The following is a 19,431-nucleotide window of genomic DNA, read 5'->3' as shown; positions in this document are numbered from 1 at the left end:
CCTTTCAATAGACTTCCAGGAAAGAAAATCTATCACTCCTAGAAAAGCAAAAAAGAGAACTGTCCAGTGATCATGCCTGAATGTGGGATGCTGAGCTAGACTGAAATTGCATTTGATCTGTTTCTCTGTTGATTTTGTAAACCTTTCCAAGGGTTTCCATAGTAACAAGTGAATTATCCCCTCTCCCCTCAACATCTTTCATGCATGTTACAGGAATAAAGATAAAGGTTAGGGTGAGAAAAGCTACAGTATCTTTTCTACTACCAGGATGTATCTGAAGAAGTCATGATTAGTCTTTTAAGAAATCAAGTATGCTTTCCCTACTCCAGTGATATGAAAAAGTTGGGTCAAATTTTACTTACATCTCTGATGTCTGCGTTTGCTCCTGTACATGGTCATTTTGAAAAAAATCGACTTTCTAAGAAGTAATTGATTTGACCACGGAGACAAAGAGACGGGTTGTGCTCCTGCTTTGCAGTAAGACTGTTGCTCACTGACAGAAGGTAACCAGCAATCACACAGTGAAAGCCAGGGTAATACCATTCTCATAAAATTACAGGGGAGATGCTACAGCCTGTAACTACTCTATCTAATGTAAATCTTCTAGGGAAAATTGTATTTCCTTCACCTCCCCCCAACCTATAGCAGTTAAGTTCTCTAATGAAATCTGTACTACTAAACTGCCATCCGTGAAGCAATGTTGGATTAAGAATAGATTCATATATTTAGCAAGAATCGCAAAACTGAAAATCTAAATATAAAAACCCTTGTTTAGTATTTATATAAATTAAAAGTTGGGTTTATATATCTTTTAACCACTATAGAATACTGAAATTTATATATGATTCTGAAACTGCTAATTTTTTTTTCTTCTGAGAACCTCTGATACACTTTGTATGTTCAACTATTAAAGCAATTATCCATTTTAGTTTTTGTCTATTTCCCCAAACAGTCTGTGCTTCTCACGCAAAACAGAAATTGCACATTTTCACATTTATATCCCCAGAACTTTACATAGAAGGTGCACATAATAGGTTCTCAGGCTCAGTGAGTGCCTACTATGTAGCAGGCACTCTGCTCCTTCTTGCAAGAAGCCTCTCCAGAAGCTTCCCCCACCCCCAACCCCTGGGGCCTCAGTTTAGTCCTCAGTTCTCTACTTTGACAGTATTTGGGGCATATTCTTATCTGAATATGTTTCACACTGTCACTCAAGTGGACAAGGTGGAAGCTCTGCCTTCATTATGGCTTGTACTGTCCTTTTCTGAGAGCAATGCCTGGCATGCAGCAGAAGCCCAGGAACACTGCCTCTCCCAAACACCCCAAATGAGAACATGGTTTCAAAAACACCTTTGGGTGCTGATTGGGGTGTCTGAAATTCAGTTGTTATTTAAAACACAGAAGGACCCACATGCGAGTGAAGAATTTCTATGTCATAAGACTTCCTTGTTATGTATTAAGTTTCACCTTCTTGCCAAGAAGCAGAAGTGGAGATATTCAACTGTTCAAAGTTAATTTTTTTTTAAGTGTGAACAAATCCAGGCTACCTACTAGTAGCTGGAAATATCGTCTCCATAACTCTCCTTAATGGAAGCGTTTTTTCAGTGTAAAGGATTTTTTTTTTTTTAACTTAAATAATTACATTTTGTAACCACAGATACCAAGAATAATATTTGATAAGTTTTCAGCAATATTCTGTTCAGGATCCTTGACTTTTGACTGACTAAACTCTTTGGTAAGACTGTTTGTCAAAGACCACTATGGTTATATCCTGCTTTAGGGCATAGTCAGTGTCTGTATTACTATACATTCCACTGCTGTCTTTCTCTTCCTATTAGAACATACATTTCTGAGGATAAAACTTCATTTCCTTCAGAGATGTATGTCCAGAGGTTAGATCAATGCCTGGCACAAAGTAGGCTCTTAATAAACATTTGTGGAATAAATGAGTTGTTTGTGTGTGTGTGTGTGTGTGTGTGTGTGTATGTGTGTGTTGGGTAGGGTGGTGGTACGGAGCCTTGCTCTATTACCCAGGCTGGAGTACAGTTGTGCGATCTAGGCTCACTGCAAACCCCCTTCCAGGTTCAAGCGATTCTCCTGCCTCAGCCTCCCGAGTAGCTGGGATTACAGGTGCCTGCCACCACGCCCAGCTAATTTTTGTATTTTCAGTAGAGACAGGGTTTTGCCATGTTGGCCAGGCTGGTCTCGAACTCCTGACCTCAGGTGATCCACCCACCTCGGCCTCCCAAAGTGCCAGGATTACAGGTGTGAGCCACCATGCCTGGCTATGAATGAATTTTAATAAACAAGTTTCAGTTATAAAGTCCATACAATCACAAATTCTTTTCCAATAAATTTAGACAAGAGTCAATTCATGTTTATTGACTACAGTAACTTTTCTATATAATTAAAATACTTGTTATTTCACATCTTTTAGTCCCAATGTTAATTTGAATGCATTTTCTCATTATATGAATTCTCAATATATAGATTTTGATGAAATGTATATATTCACAAGTATGAAGATCTACTGATGTATTTTAAAGTCACAGAAACAAAGTCATATTTAATAAGCAATGACTCCTTTACAAAAGCTATTTGCTGATTTCTTGGGCACCAATGCCGTAAGACCAACAAGGCATGAAAACTGTTGCAATTCAATAAAATTAAAACAGTTTTTCTGACATAGGTGGTATATATTTATGATATGAATAAACATGGTGATTATTAGGCAGTAATGGACTAATGACTCAGATGTCATTGATATTAGCATTATTCTTTGACTATATACAGTCAAATTTGTAGTTTTTCACTTTTCACATTTTTTAATTCTCCATTATCTATAATTAATATCAATCTGAATAGTTTTTGGAAAGACCATATGACAATTTAATTAACTTCATTCATATGTACAAGAAGCCCTCACCCTTCAGCCTCATCGATCATCACACCTATACACATTAAAATCCACATGTATATATAAACAGATACACACTAAAACAACTAGCCTGACTTGTACTCGTCAATGTTTGGCCCAGCTTTCTCCTTCAGACCTTTATATCAGGGCTGACTTTCTTAGGCTCCATATAGGGGATTTCCAGCTCATCAATCTTTTCTTATGTTACTTTTCTGTCTCACCTCAGTGCATTTAGAGCATCTACTCCTGAATCTCACATCTGGGCCTAATGGCTTGAATCCTGGAGGGCTTGAGGCCAGCAAGTTTGGGGATCTCAAATATACCCGGTGAATACAAGCCAACTTCATGAGCACCATGCCGCAGTAGGGTAGGCAGGTGAGAGAAAGGCAGGGGCAGTGGCTTAGAGGGTGCAGAGTCCTTGGTGAAAGTGGAACCTGGGAAACCTTCATTCCAAAAAGTAGGAAGACAAAATATAGACATAAGGGACAGAGAGAAAAGTTGAAGAGAGGGGCATGTCCAGGCACCCCACTCTTCTTCCTACCCTCTTCAAGAATCCCAAATGGGCTAGAGTTGTTTTGTTTGCAAAATCAGTTTTATGCCTATAACAACAGAGGCCAAAAGATGCCTTAATTAACAAACTATCTCCTCCTTTACTCCCTATAATCTGCTTTTCTTTTACTTAAATTGATCTTTATACTCCACACTTAAAATGCAAATCTAATTAGTGTTGATACATTGGGATAAATGAATTCTCATTAAAAATCAAATAATTGTATCTATACCTTTCATTTCTTGATGGAAGGAACCAGTAGAAATAAAAGCCTATAACATATATACTTTTAATATAAATGTATAATATAAACTGTCCTTTTAACAGTAGTAGAATAACAAATAGAAGACAGACAGGAGAGAGAGGAAGAAAAGGAAGAAAGAGAGAGCGGGGAGTGAGATAGGAGGGAGAGGGAAAGAGGAAGAGAGAAAAGGAAAGAGTGTGTGTGTGTGTGTGACAGAGAGAGAGAAACAGAGAGAGAGAGACTATGCATCTAGCCCTGTGCTAAATATACATCATGTCACATAATCTTCTGTTACTTGGGTATCTCTATCCCAATTTTGAAAATGGGTAAACTTTAGCCAAATGAGGACATGTAGAGGTAATGGTCAGGGACACAGCATGACTTACATAGTTGTGTTGAGAGCATTTTACCGGGAACTAGGCCAATATGATTTAGGGCTGAATTACGTGGCAATGCACTGGGTAGCTTCTAGGGGAAACTTACCTAAAAGGGGCTCTATGGTGTCACCAGTAATGTACTGAAACCAAGGAAATCATATTTGCCAGAACTCAACACAGGAAGTGAATGCTGTGTGATTTAAAAAGAGCTAAAATTTAGAGAATGCTCATTAGGTGCTGAGGTCTTTTCTAAGTGTTATATGCATTATTTCATTGAACACTGAGAACAGCCCTACCAATGTATTGTTATTATTGGTTTCATTTTTACTACTATTATCATCATTCTTATTTGATGCTTCGGTAAAGTGAAGCTAAGAAGTTATGTCTGAATAAAGTGTCACAAAGGGCAACACATAGTGTCCTGATTAAAATCTGGCTAATATTTCTCCCGAGACAGTTCAACATAACATGCCATGTGAGGTGAAGGGATACTTTGAGTAGTTGTTCAGGAAACAGGAGATGAGACCCCACAAGGGACATGTTTCCACAACTAGTTGTGCTAAACTACCTTCTAGAAGGGGTGAATCCAGTTGACTGCAGGGCTTCTGGCTTCCTGGCAGGGACATTCAAGTTTGGAGCCAGAGCTGACTTGGGATAACAGAACAGGCCTTCTCAGCTCTGCAGCAGACATGAGTACCCTGTCTTACTGGAGTCACCTCACTCCCTCTCTTCCTGATCCTCCAGCCCTCATCCTTTCCTCCAAATAAAACCCTAACTGGGTATTTCCAGAATATCAAATGTATCGAATTATTAGCTCATCTGGAGTATTGACATCTTTATCTGGTTTTCAAGTTAAAATATGTGTTGAATTTCATAAACCTTCTAAGAATTTTGTCAATACACTGTATATAGAGTGTACAGAAATCTTTAGCTTGAATTTTATGATGCCTCCATTTCAGAGAATTGCTAGAATAATTAAATATTAAAGCTGAAAAGATGCAGCAAAGTTCTGTTGCCCAAATTCTTCATTAATAGATGTCCGATACAGACCAGACAGCTCCTACAAGTTTGCTGAACAGATAACTGAAGGAAGACGAGGTATATGAACTCATGCAACTTGGACCATGTACTCCCAGCGGGGGCTTCAATCAGGACTTCCAAGAGCGATAGGAAGTGATATCTCAATTCTCCTTTCTCAGGTTTGAACAGAAAATGTTTATCAGGTTTAGATGCAAAGTTACTCACAGTTAACCTTTCTCCTAGGTCATTCATATCACCCAGCACCATGATGCATGGGTGGGACCCTTCTCTTACCCTATCCTCCTTATCATATCAGCTGCCCCTGTGGTAACACTGGCTTTTCTCCTCTTAGAGATCAAGGCTTCCTTCTTTTGAAACACGTCCTTATTCATACAATTCCTATAAATTCTTTATATGAATACTCTCCTCAGGTTCTTTCAAGGATAACAACCAAATAATTTTCAACCCCAGCATGATCACCAATCCATTTTTTCAGCAATTAAACAAATATACATCTGTATCTTGAACACTCATCTGTATTAAATTATTTGCTGTCTTGACAACTGCCTGGAGATCTGGACCCACATCCATCCACTCCAAGTCAAGTGCTGTCCTGTAAGTAGATAATCTAAAAGTAGTTACTAAAATATTGAATGGCTATCATATTAAAAACGTCTTGTCATTTCATTCAACGCCTCATTTTACTTTATTTATGATCGTTCTTTCTTGAATTGAAGGAAATAAAAAACTTCCTTAAGTTTGGTTCAAGTTTTCACTTGTGATATTGATTCAAATTAGGGAAAAATAACGATTTCGAGAAAGATGCTTCTTTATTCTTGACTGTTGCTAAAAGTGAAATAAGCAAACAAATCAATTCTGTACTCCTTAGTTTTGTTCAGTTTTTTTATGTATCCGGAAGAGACTTTCATTGTTTTTTTAAACTATAATTGGGTTTTATTAAGTCTTTATTCATTTTTTTGGACTTTGTCCAGTTTCCTATGCATTAATGTCAAAGAAGTCTTTAAATTTTTATGATTCTGAAATATTTAATACTTGCAAGTATTAAACACAGCCAAAAATGTTTATCCTTTATAACTCAAATTACAATTGATTTTATTTTTACTGCATCTCCTTAGTGGTAATTGTTTTTTAGCATTCTTGTTTTTGTTGCTTCCCTTTCTTTGTATGCTTTCCATTTAATTTTATCTGAGTTTTATCTTTTTGTAGCCTAAATTTGATTATCCAGACTTAGTTTTATCTTCTTGGTTGCCTGATTTTCTCATTTATACTTGGATAAATTTGCAGTATTTTAAGGATAATGAAATTCTATCTTCTTTATCCTTTGTCCTTTACCCTTTATCCTTTATCTTCTATTCTTTGGATGGGTTCAAGTATTTCATGGTTACAAAAGAGTTGAAAAATGTCTTTAATTTCCTAGCGATTATACTTAAAAATATGAAGGAAATTATTCATGCCTATGGAAATAATTTACTTCCCTTCAACATATTTTTAACAAATATTGGTTATTTTATACCTTAAAGGTATAATATAAAATAATCCTGAACTCTAAAAAGCACAAGATCTCTTTTCAGGTGATAGCCACATAAAAGGTACTATCATATGCAACAAACTACCTCACAGACATATGGAAGCGATAATATAGTTTATTGGAGGTGTGCATTGCTATGGTCTAAATGTTTTTGTTCCTCTCCAATTAGTACATTGAAACCTAATGCCTCCTGTAATGTATTTAAAGGTGGGGCCTTTGGGAGCTGATTAGGTCATGGGAGCAGAACCCTCACAAATGTGATTAGTGCCTTTATTAAAACGACCCCAGAGAGATCCCTTGCCTCTTCCACCTGAGGACACAAAGAGAAGTTGCCTTCTATTGACCAGAAAGAAGGTCCTCACAAGACACTGAATCTGCCAGCACTTTGATCTTAGACTTCTCAGCCTTCATAACTCTGAGAAATAAATTTCTGTTGTTTATAAGCCACTCAGTCTATGGTATTTTAACAGCTGGAGGGGACTAGACAAGCATGATGTGGGAGAATTGCTGTACCATGCTCCCTAGAGATCTTTTACTTATGAAAAATACTTCCTCAGTAGCTCACAACTTTTGTCTCAGAGCATCTCCACTGTGTCCTGAGATGAAGGGATAGTACTGAGTTTATAGAGAATCATGATAAGAAATTAAAACATCCTTGAATTCATATTAGTTTCTGTGATCATGAAAATTATGCATAGAATCTTACTATGAAAGAATTTACAGAATAGGATATATACACTTATCTATCTACTACCTATTCATCTGTCTGTTATCTATTTATCCTATCTATCTATCTATCTATCTATCTATCTATCTATCTATCTACCTACCTACCTACCTACCTACCTACCACCTACCTACCTACCTACCTACCTACCTACTACCTACCTACCTACCTACTACCTACCTACCTACCTATCTTAAAAGCCACAGGGTTGTGAGTGGTAAAGCTTCCTAGCAAAACAGTGTTCTGAGGTGTTTTTAGGATGTGTCATTCTTCAGTGGCCAGATTGTAACTGGAGAAAATTCTTAAGCACAGAAGACCCAGGACAATGGTGGGGACCAGCAAGTGGCACGTGAGGCAGAGGAGGGCAGAGATATAAATTAGGAAGTATCCTGTTGTACACACTGCTGACTTCTCAGAGTTCTGCCTTTCTCTTTTCCTGGCTGATTCTATCTTAGTCAACATCTGTCTTTCTGAAACTTGCCCTGACTTTCTTCTTTCTGGACTCTGAACTAGAGTATCTGGTTTCATCTTTCTATTCTGTGGGGTTTCTTTCCTCTGTTGTGTTTTATCTATATAAAATTCATTGTATTTCTACTCTATTTTATATATGTGGTAGTAGGGCACAAATTCTTGGTGTGAGGCAGGTAATAAATACATGCTGCTAAAAAAGATGAACTGGGACTCAGCACTCCACTGTATGATACCTTGCATTTTCTTCTTCAAAGAATATATGTTATTATCGTTGGGACTCTATATTATAATTTTGCATCATCACCCCTAGAGTTCACTAATGTTAGCTTTACAATGTAAGCAATGAATTAAATACATGAGATATTTTAATTAAAATAGTTCACTAATCAATTACAGAAGCTAAATGGAATCATAAAAATGAACAATTATTAAGTGCTTACTTTGTGTGAGGGATTTTGTTTATGCTACTTTAATTGTAAAGCAGTGATGTGAGGTAGGAGTCCTCATCCTATGGATAAGGGAACTGAGGTTCAAGGGCCAAGTTCAAAGAGTTTGCAAGAAAGAAGCAGAGCTGCAGTCTAAGTTTGTGAGCTTCTAAAGCTGTACCCAGTTCATGATACCACTATCTCATGTGTTGAAAAACTAATTGTCAAAGAAACCAAATTCAGAAAACAGTTGAGAATAGAGAACACTGTCTAGGATTTTACTTTAGTTGGAATTATTGGGGTTATTGTCATTTTGGCAAATATACATGCTTTTAAAGTGTCAGACAATGGGAGAATATATTTGATATGTGAGATTTCAATAGAGAATGCATTCTGATACTTACCTATCCTCGTACTCCAGATAAAGAGTACAGTGTGTTCTCCCTTGTAAGTGGGAGCTAAATGATGAGAATATATGGACACATAGAGGTGAAAAACAGACACTAGGGCCTTTGGAGGGTGGAGGGTGGGAGAAGAGAGAAGATCGGAAAAAATAATTAGTAGGTACTAGGCTTAATACCTGAGTGATGAAATGATCTGTACAGCAAACCCCCATGACACAAGTTTACCTGTATAACAAAACTGCACTTTCACTCCTGAACTTAAAACTTAAAAAAAAATTCTAGAGGTGCCTATATTGTGATTCTAAACATATTCAAGTAAAGCCTAATCAGTGCATGAAGTCCACTGAAATGATATATTTGCACTAATCTAAGGTCCATTATGGATTTGGAAAATGTTCTTCAGGGAAAATAATCAAGTAGGTTAGAATGACCCAGAACAAATTTCCAATTAAAAAGAAGTAACATTATATCAGAAAATTAGGTGCCCATACACACACATAACCAAACTACTTTGAAAATGTTGGTCTAGACATTAAGAAGATTTGTTCATAGTTTAAAAATATAAATGTCTAAAATAGACAAAAACCAATACTATGATATGTAATTCTTTATGGACTTTAAAAAATATCAATTTTGATTTATGGATCATATTCAGCATAATTTTGTTTCTAAGAATAATATCAACATTTTTACCCCAAAATTTCTAATTATTTCCAATTTAAAATGTGCATAAAATATTATACATTAATAGAATTCATTTCAGCCTGTCTACAAAAGTATTATACACAGCAATCCTGTTCTCCTAATTCCTTTCCTGTTCCTATTTAGTTATAATTACACCACATTGATGAGCTACTTCAGCCTGCTGAGTTGAATAGAATGAATTTTCAGGTATAATTTAGCATTACATAGCCCAAGGGCATTTCAGAAATCCATCTCCAATCCTCATTTTGTGTGTATTTGTGTCTGCTAAAGGGCTTAGAACCACCTGGATATTCTTTGACCTCTTATATGTGTTTCAAATAGAACTATTTGAATAAACTCTGCATTTGCCATTACCAGCACAGCAGTATGTGAACAGTAAATATGTAAATGAAATTCATGATTCTCTTACCATTATAAAAACCATTTTTAGATGTTTACTTAAACGGCCTTAGATACAGAAACAGAAATTATGGTAGGAAAAAAAGAGTCTCACATTTTATTTTCAAAACTTCTTTAGTTTGGCAAACACAAAATCTTATATTATTTTTAAATCATGCCTTGAAAAGCTATAGAAAGCTCACCTGGAGAGCGCAATAAATACTTAAATGAGTCATTAGAGGATTCACAAAATCTGAACACAAATACAGCATGTGAAAAGGTGATTATTCAATTTTAAAAACCTTTGGCTCCCAACTTCTAAGACCATTTAAAGAAACGTTTGTAGGAAAATAGTATAACAAAGAAGGAACCAAGATTTCAGCTTGTGACTACCTAATCTTGATGGAATGAGGAAAAAAATTTCTGTTTTGTGGTTGCCTTTTTCTTGGGTTGATGATCACATGTGTTTTCAGTAGCATAAACAGTTATGTTCCCATCTGGATAAGATTAACCTTTTTCTATTATAACATTTAGGATTTAACATATGATCCCTCATTTAAATTAAATGAATTTAACTTCAGTTTTTTAATAGTATACTTGTGCACTTAAATTGTGTCATCTGGTTGATGTAATGCTAAGTAAAAACAGACATGATTGTTGGTATAGCTTTTATTTTATTTGGGAATACAGACACTAATCAGGTGGTCACAAACTTACAGAATATATTCATTCATTTGATTCATCATCCTGTTCCTAGCAGATTTGTGGTGCTATGACAGTGTATTGAAAAAATGGCCCTTGACAATGAGTAGTCCACTCTTCTCTGAGGCTGAGTGAATGAGTGCTGTATTAGGAGTGTTTAAAGAATGGAGCCATGGGTAACAATAATTAAGCATTAGTGACAGAATTACTGAGAGGGGCAGAAAGTTCAGTGGACTATGTTGATCTAAGAACAGGATGATGATACATAATTGGTGTTCAACAAATAATGTTGATACATGCTTTTTCTTTTTGCTAAGTTTGCTACCAATTTGTAATCATAGTGCAAACAATTTCTCATTACTCAGATTAAGAAAACAACAATTAGTAAATAGAATTCTATACCTCATTGCTTCTTGCAACCAATACTAAGTGTATACTTGTCCAAGATACAAGGGGATAAAGATAAAATAACCATCATCTTAATCGTAAAATTTTGCTTATAATACGTGATTCATAAAGTTTTCAAAAATAATATTTCAATAAAACCACCAGTTAAAATGTCTGTTTATATCAAAGAGAATGAATGTAATCAGTACCCTGACACTTGAAATAATGGTTCTAGTTTTGAAAAGTGGCAGTCAGTAGTGATAGAAGGCCCTGTAATATGTCAATACATATATGACAAGAATTAATTCCATGCAGATCACGGGGCATGACATTTTGGAAATTTTCAGCAGAAGCAGAATAAATTATTTATGTCTTAGAGGATATTATAAAAATGTAAGCTGAGATGTGTATGAGTTGGTGCCCATGACATGAACAGATTAGTGACAGCTTAAAAAATTACTGAAAATAAAAATAAACTACTGAAACATATGTGTAGACCTGACACATTATCAAGAAATAGTGATTAATAAATATGGCTTCAGAAAATGGAAAAAAGAAAACTTTTATAATAAAAATACTAAATCAAGGCATTTCTGGTTAATCCTAATTCTTCTTGATATTAGTTAATATCTGACAATATTAATTATCTTTTTTCCTGAAAAATCCATTTATTGGCTTCTGTGCCATTTTTTTTTTTAGTTTCCTTACTAAATTTATATTTGTAGACCAAATACCTGTGTAGAACTCTGTTTAAATTCTATAGGCATTACAATTGTGATGGTTTAACACCTTTGGTTCTTGAACAACACTGTCTTGCTTTATTTAAATCCTAGTTTTGCCATTTGTCAGCTGTGTGATCTTGGTCGAGTTACTTCATATTTTTGTACCACAGTTTCTTCATCTATAAATGTTTCCTCACCTATTATATATTTACAAGACTGCTATAAGAAGTAAATGGGTCAATACATAAAAAGTGCTTAGAAGAATGACAAGTATAGTATTAGCTATTATTACTGGATATACCCATGTAGCTGTTCAAAATACATATCAAATACAACATACACAAAAACAGCCTATTCCAGTGTTTCTGGTTAGAGCATATCATAAAACAATAATTTATTGGCAAATGTCAGTACCATGCCCCTTTGATTATTTTAGCTTTGTAATATATTTTAAAGTTCGGTGGTATGATGTTTCCAGCTGTGTTCTTTTTGTTCAAGATTACCTTGGCTATTGAAGGTCTTTTGTGATTCCATACATATTTTAGGATTGCTTTTTGTATTTCTGTGGAGAATGTCATTGGAATTATGGTGAGTATTTTATTGAATCAACAGATTGCTTTTAGTAGTCATTTAAAAAATACTAATTCTTTTAATCGACAAACACAGGCATTTTTCTATTTATTTGTGTCTTCTACAATTTCTTTCATCCCTTTTTATAGTTCTCAGTATACAGGTGTTTCACCTCCTTGCTTAAATTTACTCATGGATATATTTTTTATGATGCTATTGTAAACGAGATTGTTTTCTTAATCTTTTTTTCCAATAGTTAGTGAATAGAAACACTACTGATCTTGGCAAGTTGATTTTGTATCCTGCAACTTTATTGAATTTGTTTATCAGTTCTAATGGACTGATACGAATCAGATTTTTGGTGGAGTCTTTAGGATTTCTCTATATAAGATCATGTCATCTGCAAACAGAGAAAATTCAACTCCTCCTTTACAATTTGGATGCCTTTTATTTCTTTGTCTTACCCAGTTGCTTTGGCTAGGACTTCCAGTGCTATGTTGCATAGAAGTGGAGAGAGTGGGGATCTTGTTCCTAATCATAGAAGAACTCTCAACTTTCCACCACTGGTTAAATGTTAGCTGTGGGTTCCTCATATATGGCCTTTATTGTGTTGAGGTACATTAGTTTTATACCTAATTTGTTGAGAGCTTTCTTGTAACCATGAAAGAATGTTAAATTTTGTAAAATGTATTTTTCTTCAACTCTGAGATGATCATATGGTTTTTCTCCTTCATTATGTTAATATGATGAATCACATTTATTGATTTACATATTTGAATGATTCTTACATCCCAGGGATAAATTCTACTTGATCATGATCACTGATTCTTTTAAAATGCTGTTGAATTTTATTTGCTTCTATTTTGTTGATAATTTTTACAACTATGTTCATCAGAAATATCAGCCTGTAATTTTTTTTCTTGTAGTGCCCTTGACAGGCGTTGGTATCAGAGTAATGCTGGCCTCATAAAATGAGTCTGAAAATATTATTTCCTCTTCAAGTTTTCATGTATTATATTAATACGGTTTGGTTGTGTCCCCAGCCAAATCTCACCTTCAATTGTTTTTCCCATAATGTCCACATGTTGTGGGAGAGACCCAGTGGAAGGTAATTGAATCATGGGGGCAGTTATCTCCATGATGTTCTTGTGATAGTGAGTGAGTTCTCATGAGATCTGTTGGTTCTAAAATGGGCTTTTCCCCTTTTGCTTGACACTTCTCCTTCCTGCCATCATGTGAAGAAGGATGTGTTTGCTTCCCCTTCTGCCATGATTATAAGTTTTGTGAGGCCTCCCCAGCTATGTGAAACTGTAAGTCAATTAAACCTCTTTGCTTTATAAATTGCCCAGTCTCAGGGACTTCTTTTTAGCAGTGTGAGAATGGGCTAATACATTTATCCCCAGAAGCCAGCCAGTGTCTGAGATATATTAGTTGCTCTACAAATATTTGTGAATCGAATGAGTGTATTAGTTTTCTGTTATTGCTTTAACAAATTACCACAAATTTGATAATTTAAAACAACACAAATTTACTCTGATGGTCTTGGAAGTTAGACATTTAAAATAAAGTATGGGTTGGGCTATGTTATTTATGAAGATTTCAGGAGATAATTTCTTTGCTTGCCTTTTCTAACTTCTAGAGGCTACCTACCATCCTTGGCTCATGGCGTCTTCCTTCAACTTAGTGCATCACTCCACTTCGTGGATCCATTACCATGTCTCCCTTTTCTTACTTTGATTCTCCTTCCTCTTTAGTAGAAGGATTCTTGTGATTACATTGACCCATCCAGATAATCTGCCGTCACTGTCATTGCTACAACCAAAGAGACTCAAGTATTTGGAAAATATCCAGATCCTGAACCATGCCGCACCTGTTACAACATACACATGCAAAATAAGGCTACACACTTTGCATTTTCAGCTTTTCAGTTCCTGCAGCAGCAAGATTCATACCAGATATATGTTGAAATGGATATTTCATTAAATCTATAGATTAATTTGTGAGAAATTATATTTTAGGTCTTCAAATCCATGAACAGGTTTTGCAGGTTTCACGATAGTGGTCTTACACACATTCCATTAGATTTATGCTGAAACATTAGATTTGTAAAAGTTATTCTAAGTGATACCCCTTTAAAATTTCATATTCTATGTTTGATTGCTATTGCTGGTACATGGAACGAAAAATGACTTTGTGTATTGACCTTCTGGAATTGCTTAACTAACTGAGCAGTCCATATTGTTTTTGATTTTTCTGTATATTCAATCAAGTTATCTATAAATAGGGATGGCTTTTATTTCTGTCTTCAGTGGCTATGACATCCAGTGTAATACTAAATATAAGTGATGAGAATGCGCATATTTTTCTCACTCTTCATTTCAAGGCATAAAGTTTCAATAATTCATTGCTAAGCATGATTTTACTCATGTGCATGTTTTTCTATTTTCAGAAACTTGTTACATGAAAGACATCCCTTCTATTCTAATTTTCCAAAGGGTTTTTTTTTTTTTTTTAAATCATGATTGGATATTGAATTTGGTCAAATATATCTACTGATGTATATTTTTTCTCATTTATTGTGAAATATTTTGGTATATTTTTAAATGTTTTACCATATCTGCATTTCTAGAATAAACCCAGTGTGATCATGATGTTTTATACTTTTTATGAATCACTGCATTTGATTTGCTAACATTTTGCTCTTGTTTAGGATTTTTGTATCTATGCACATGAGAAAGTTCGACTATATTTTTTCGCTCCAATGATTTTAGTATCACTTCTTTTGCATGTGCTTTCTATCTACCTGGAATATCCCTTTCCTGCCTTTCCTCCAGGAGACTCACTCTCTCCTATTGCTTTCCTAGCACTCCAGGAATCCATCTTCTATAGGCCTCACCACTTCTATTCAAGATATGAGGGGAGGGGGAAGGAAAACCCAGTGTGTGTGGTTTAGAAGGTGCTCATTTGCTCTTTCTTGAATTAAGTGGGGCTGTGCTTACCTCCTTAGGAATATAATCAGATAATGATTTGTAAGTCTTACTCTTTGTTTTTGCATCTTTCTCAATTCACTGTCATTTCAACTACTTAATGATAAAAAAAAAAAAATTTAGAGAACTGAAATATAATCTATACTTTCAAATAGCCAGAGATGGCCAGAATGCCCCAGATTCTATCTCAAGAGTGATCTGTGGACAAAACAACCTCCTTGTAAACCAGAATGCCATATTTTATATATGACAGAAACCAAAGTCCCTTTGGCTTTCCTTCAGGAGAGTTCATCACAGCCCATTTATCATTTCTAGATCCCATATAAAGTGATCCTGACAAACAATAGAAAATGTTTGTAGTCTAATAAAACTGAAGAAAGTAATTTTAACTTTTAGGTTTAATAAATGCCAGCCATGTGGAAATTCTCCAAACAGTGCTTTGACTTGCCTGGAAAATGTTATTACTATAAAATGCTTGGAGATGCTAGATTTCTTTTCTTTTTCTTTTAATCTCAAAAATCAGTCTTACAAAGATAAAAAATATTAGCAATTCCACCATTTGAAAGTAGTTATGTCATTTTCCACCTATACAATTACATTTCTATAACTTTACTTCACTGATAAATTTATTTTAAAATGTAAATTAATGAATGATATCACTGATATCTCCAAAATCTGGGTCCTCATAATCCAGCTTTAGAATTCATCATCCACTTTCTTCTCTCCAATTTTCTGATTTAAAATATTTAATATTTGGCTATAAGACTTAAAGATGGATTTCTTTTTTTTTTTGCTCTGAATTATTAACTATTATAAATTATATATTGTTGAGTGTCATTTATGATTTTATTATCTATTATTATTATTATTATACTTTAAGTTTTAGGGTACATGTGCATAACGTGCAGGTTTGTTACATATGTATACTTGTGCCATGTTGGTGTGCTGCACCCATCAACTCGTCAGCACCCATCAACTCATCATTTACATCAGGCATAACACCCAATGCAATCCCTCCTCCCTACCCCCTCCGCATAATAGGCCCCGGTGTGCGATGTTCCCCTTCCTGAGTCCAAGTGATCTCATTGTTCAATTCCCACCTATGAGTGAGAACATGCAGTGTTTGGTTTTCTGTTCTTGCGATAGTTTGCTGAGGATAATGGTTTCCAGCTGCACCCATGACCCTACAAAGGACAGGTACTCATCCTTCTTTATGGCTGCATAGTATTCCATGGTGTATATGTGCCACATTTTCTTAATCCAGTCTGTCACTGATGGACATTTGGGTTGATTCCAAGTCTTTGCTATTGTGAATAGTGCCGCAATGAACATACGTGTGCATGTGTTCAAAGACGGATTTCTATTTGTATATTATTTGCATTTGAGAAACAGATAATTTTATTAAAAGCAATAGTTCTTTTACATTATAAATTTCTTTTTAAATCTTTTTTTGTTTTTAAATGTTTCTATCTTTATTGAAATATAATTAACAGATAAAAATTGTATATATTTACAATTTATAATTGTATATGTTTTGATGTACATATAAATTAAGAAATGATTACCATAATGAAGCCACTTAACATGTCCATCACCATTTTTGTGTGATAAGACCATTTAATGATAAGATCATTTAAAGTCTACTCTCGCAGCGCTATCTATAACCACCATTCTGTAGGTTAAGTCTCCCAGACTTATTCATCCTGCAAAACTGCAACTTTATACTCTTTGACCAACATCTTCCCATTTCTCCCATTCCTCAGCCCCTGCCAACTACCATCCTATTATCTGCTTTTATGAGTTTGACTTTTTTAGATTCCTCATGTAAATGAAATCATGTAATATTTGTCTTTCTGTGCCTGGCTTATTTAATTTAGCATGATGTCCTCTAAATACTTCCATGTGGTTAGGCTAAATAATATTCCACTGAATTTATATGTGCCACATTTTCTTTATCCATTCATTTGCTGATGGAAACTTAGGTTGATTTCATATCTTGGATATTATGAATAATGCTACAAGGAACATAGGAGTGATGATATTTCCACATACTGATTTCATTTCCTTTCAATATACAAGTAGTGTAATTGCTGGAGGATGTAGCAGTTCTAGATTTAATTTTTTGAGGAACCTCAATACTGTTCCATCATGGCTGTACCAATTTATATTCACAACAACAGTGTAAAAGGGCTTTTTTCTCTACACTTGATGACACTTGCTATCTTTTGTCTTTTTGATAACAGTCTAATGTGTATGAGTCAGTCTAATAGTGTATGAGTTAATATCTTATTGTGGTTTGGATTTGCATTTCCCTGATCATTAGCGATGTTGAAAAGTTTTTTCATATACCTGTTGGCCCTTTGTATGTCTTCTCTTGAGAAATGTCTTTTGACATCCCTTTGGCCATTTCTTAATCAGATTTATTTGTTGTTCGCTATTGAGTTTCTTATGTATTTTAGATATTAACCCATTTTTGGATGTATTGTTTGCAAATATCTTTTCCCATTTCATAGGTTGCCTCTTCACTCCATGATTGTTTCCTTTGCTGTGAAGAAGCTTCTTAGTTTGATGCAACCCTATTTTTCTACTTTTACTCTTGTTGCCTGTGCTTTTGGGGTTATAGTAAAAAAAAAAAAAAAAAAAAAAAAAATCATTGCCCAGATTAATGTAAAAACGCTTTTTCCCTAAGTGTGTTTCTAGTATTTTTACAGTTTCAGGTCTTATGTTTAAATCTTTAATCAATTATCAATTTTGACTTGATTTTTGTGTACAGGGTAAGACAAAAATCAAGTTTTTTTCTTCTGCTGTATTAAGATGTCCAGTTTTCCCAGTAACACTTACTGAAGTGATTATCCTTTCCCCATTGTGTGTTCCTGGCACACTTTAATTGACCAAATATGTGTGGTTGTATTTCTGGGTTCTCTCTTTTGTTCCTTTGATCTTTATGTGTGTTTTTAATGCCAGCATCATGCTGTTTCAAGTACTAGAACATTGTAGTATATTTTGAAATCATCTTATTAGATACATATTTGCATTTATTTGTATCTTGTTATTTTGTCACCTAACATTCTAGATTATGGAATTCCAAGGCCTCTTCCAAATAAATTCTATACTGATGAATACTACATATTATTTAACACAGAAAGGCAAGACTTATCTAGAATTGTTTCATATTACAAATATGCATTCTGAAGTTAAAGAAAAAAAAACTATGAGGGATAGAGAAGTAGCTTAGTTCATCAATGGCAGTTGGGGGAGGAATTAAATAAATGAAATACTTTGAATGTCCATTTGTCCATTTAAATTCTTTTATTTATCCCCCAAAAGAGTAGTATTAACTGATTATGAATATATTATCTTACTCATATTATTTCCATCTGTAAAGTTCCCAAAAAATGAACTGAGCAAAAAGGTAGATGAGATCATGAGAAATAAAAATAAGAATCAAAGGATTTACCTAACAGAGTTTACATTGTAACAGTCATTACATTAACTATCTTAGCAATTTCAATGACACAACTGTCTTCAAGATGTAGTGAAAAAGTGAATGAATACACCAAACAAAAAAAATTACAGAATTTTTGCAGAAAGTAAGTTTTTAGAAAACTTCTGTAGAGTACTTCATAGAACCCTAAAAAATTCAATGTACTACAAGTAGTTTGAATAGTTCAGTGATTTTTGCCAATTATGCAACACATTTTTTTAATTATTAATTTTCTGTGTTTCAAGTAACTGAGTTAACCAAGACACTTGTCTATATAAAGCAGTAAGTTACTATAAAACTTAGATTTCAGTGTCCTCAAAGGATCAGAAACTATAATAAATTTGATCATCCATGTGGAGTAAGGCCTATGTCTATCAGGAAATCAATTAACCTAATCAGTTGAGTGAAATAATAGTGTTGTTTTCACTCGGGTATTTTTTCCCATTCAATGTGCTTCTATCAAGAGTGTTCTGAGTACAGATATACCAATACTCAACAAGAGGGAACATTGGAAATTATAAGATGTGAATTGAAATGAAATAGACTTATAGACCCTAAGATCATTTTATCCATGTGGTAGGAATTTAATAAGCGATTAATTGATTTAATGAATCCATATAATATAAGAATACATTTTATATTTTGTTAATTTGAAATAGAATAGGTTAAATTAAACCTCAAGGAACAATATTTCTTTGGCTGAATTAAAAATTCTAATTAACATTAAGCCATCAAGTTTGTAATATATCAGAACACAAAAATATGAAAACATGATTACCCCTGGATTAGAATTCATGAAGTTGCCATTTTTGTCA

General features: G+C 34.4%; 1 protein-coding gene across 9 annotated transcripts in view; it reads right to left on the bottom strand.

The window, feature by feature from the left end:
• RALYL (RALY RNA binding protein like) overlaps positions 1-19,431 on the bottom strand; it is a 720,856-nt gene that overhangs the window by 207,236 nt on the left and 494,189 nt on the right. The window contains exon 1 of one of the 9 annotated variants that reach the window (XM_009213260.4): positions 363-734. The exons of the other annotated variants lie outside the window; for them this stretch is intronic. Coding sequence (XP_009211524.2) covers positions 363-549 — 187 coding nt within the window. The 5' untranslated portion in view covers positions 550-734. Of the gene's footprint in view, positions 1-362; positions 735-19,431 lie in introns of those variants that run through there. 9 annotated transcript variants of the gene reach the window in all.

This window comes from Papio anubis, chromosome 8 (genome assembly GCF_008728515.1).
Source record: "Papio anubis isolate 15944 chromosome 8, Panubis1.0, whole genome shotgun sequence".
NCBI classification, from domain to species: Eukaryota; Metazoa; Chordata; class Mammalia; order Primates; family Cercopithecidae; genus Papio; species Papio anubis.
The sequence above is the reverse complement of the archived record's forward strand: the minus strand, read 5'-3'. Positions and strand labels throughout refer to the sequence as shown.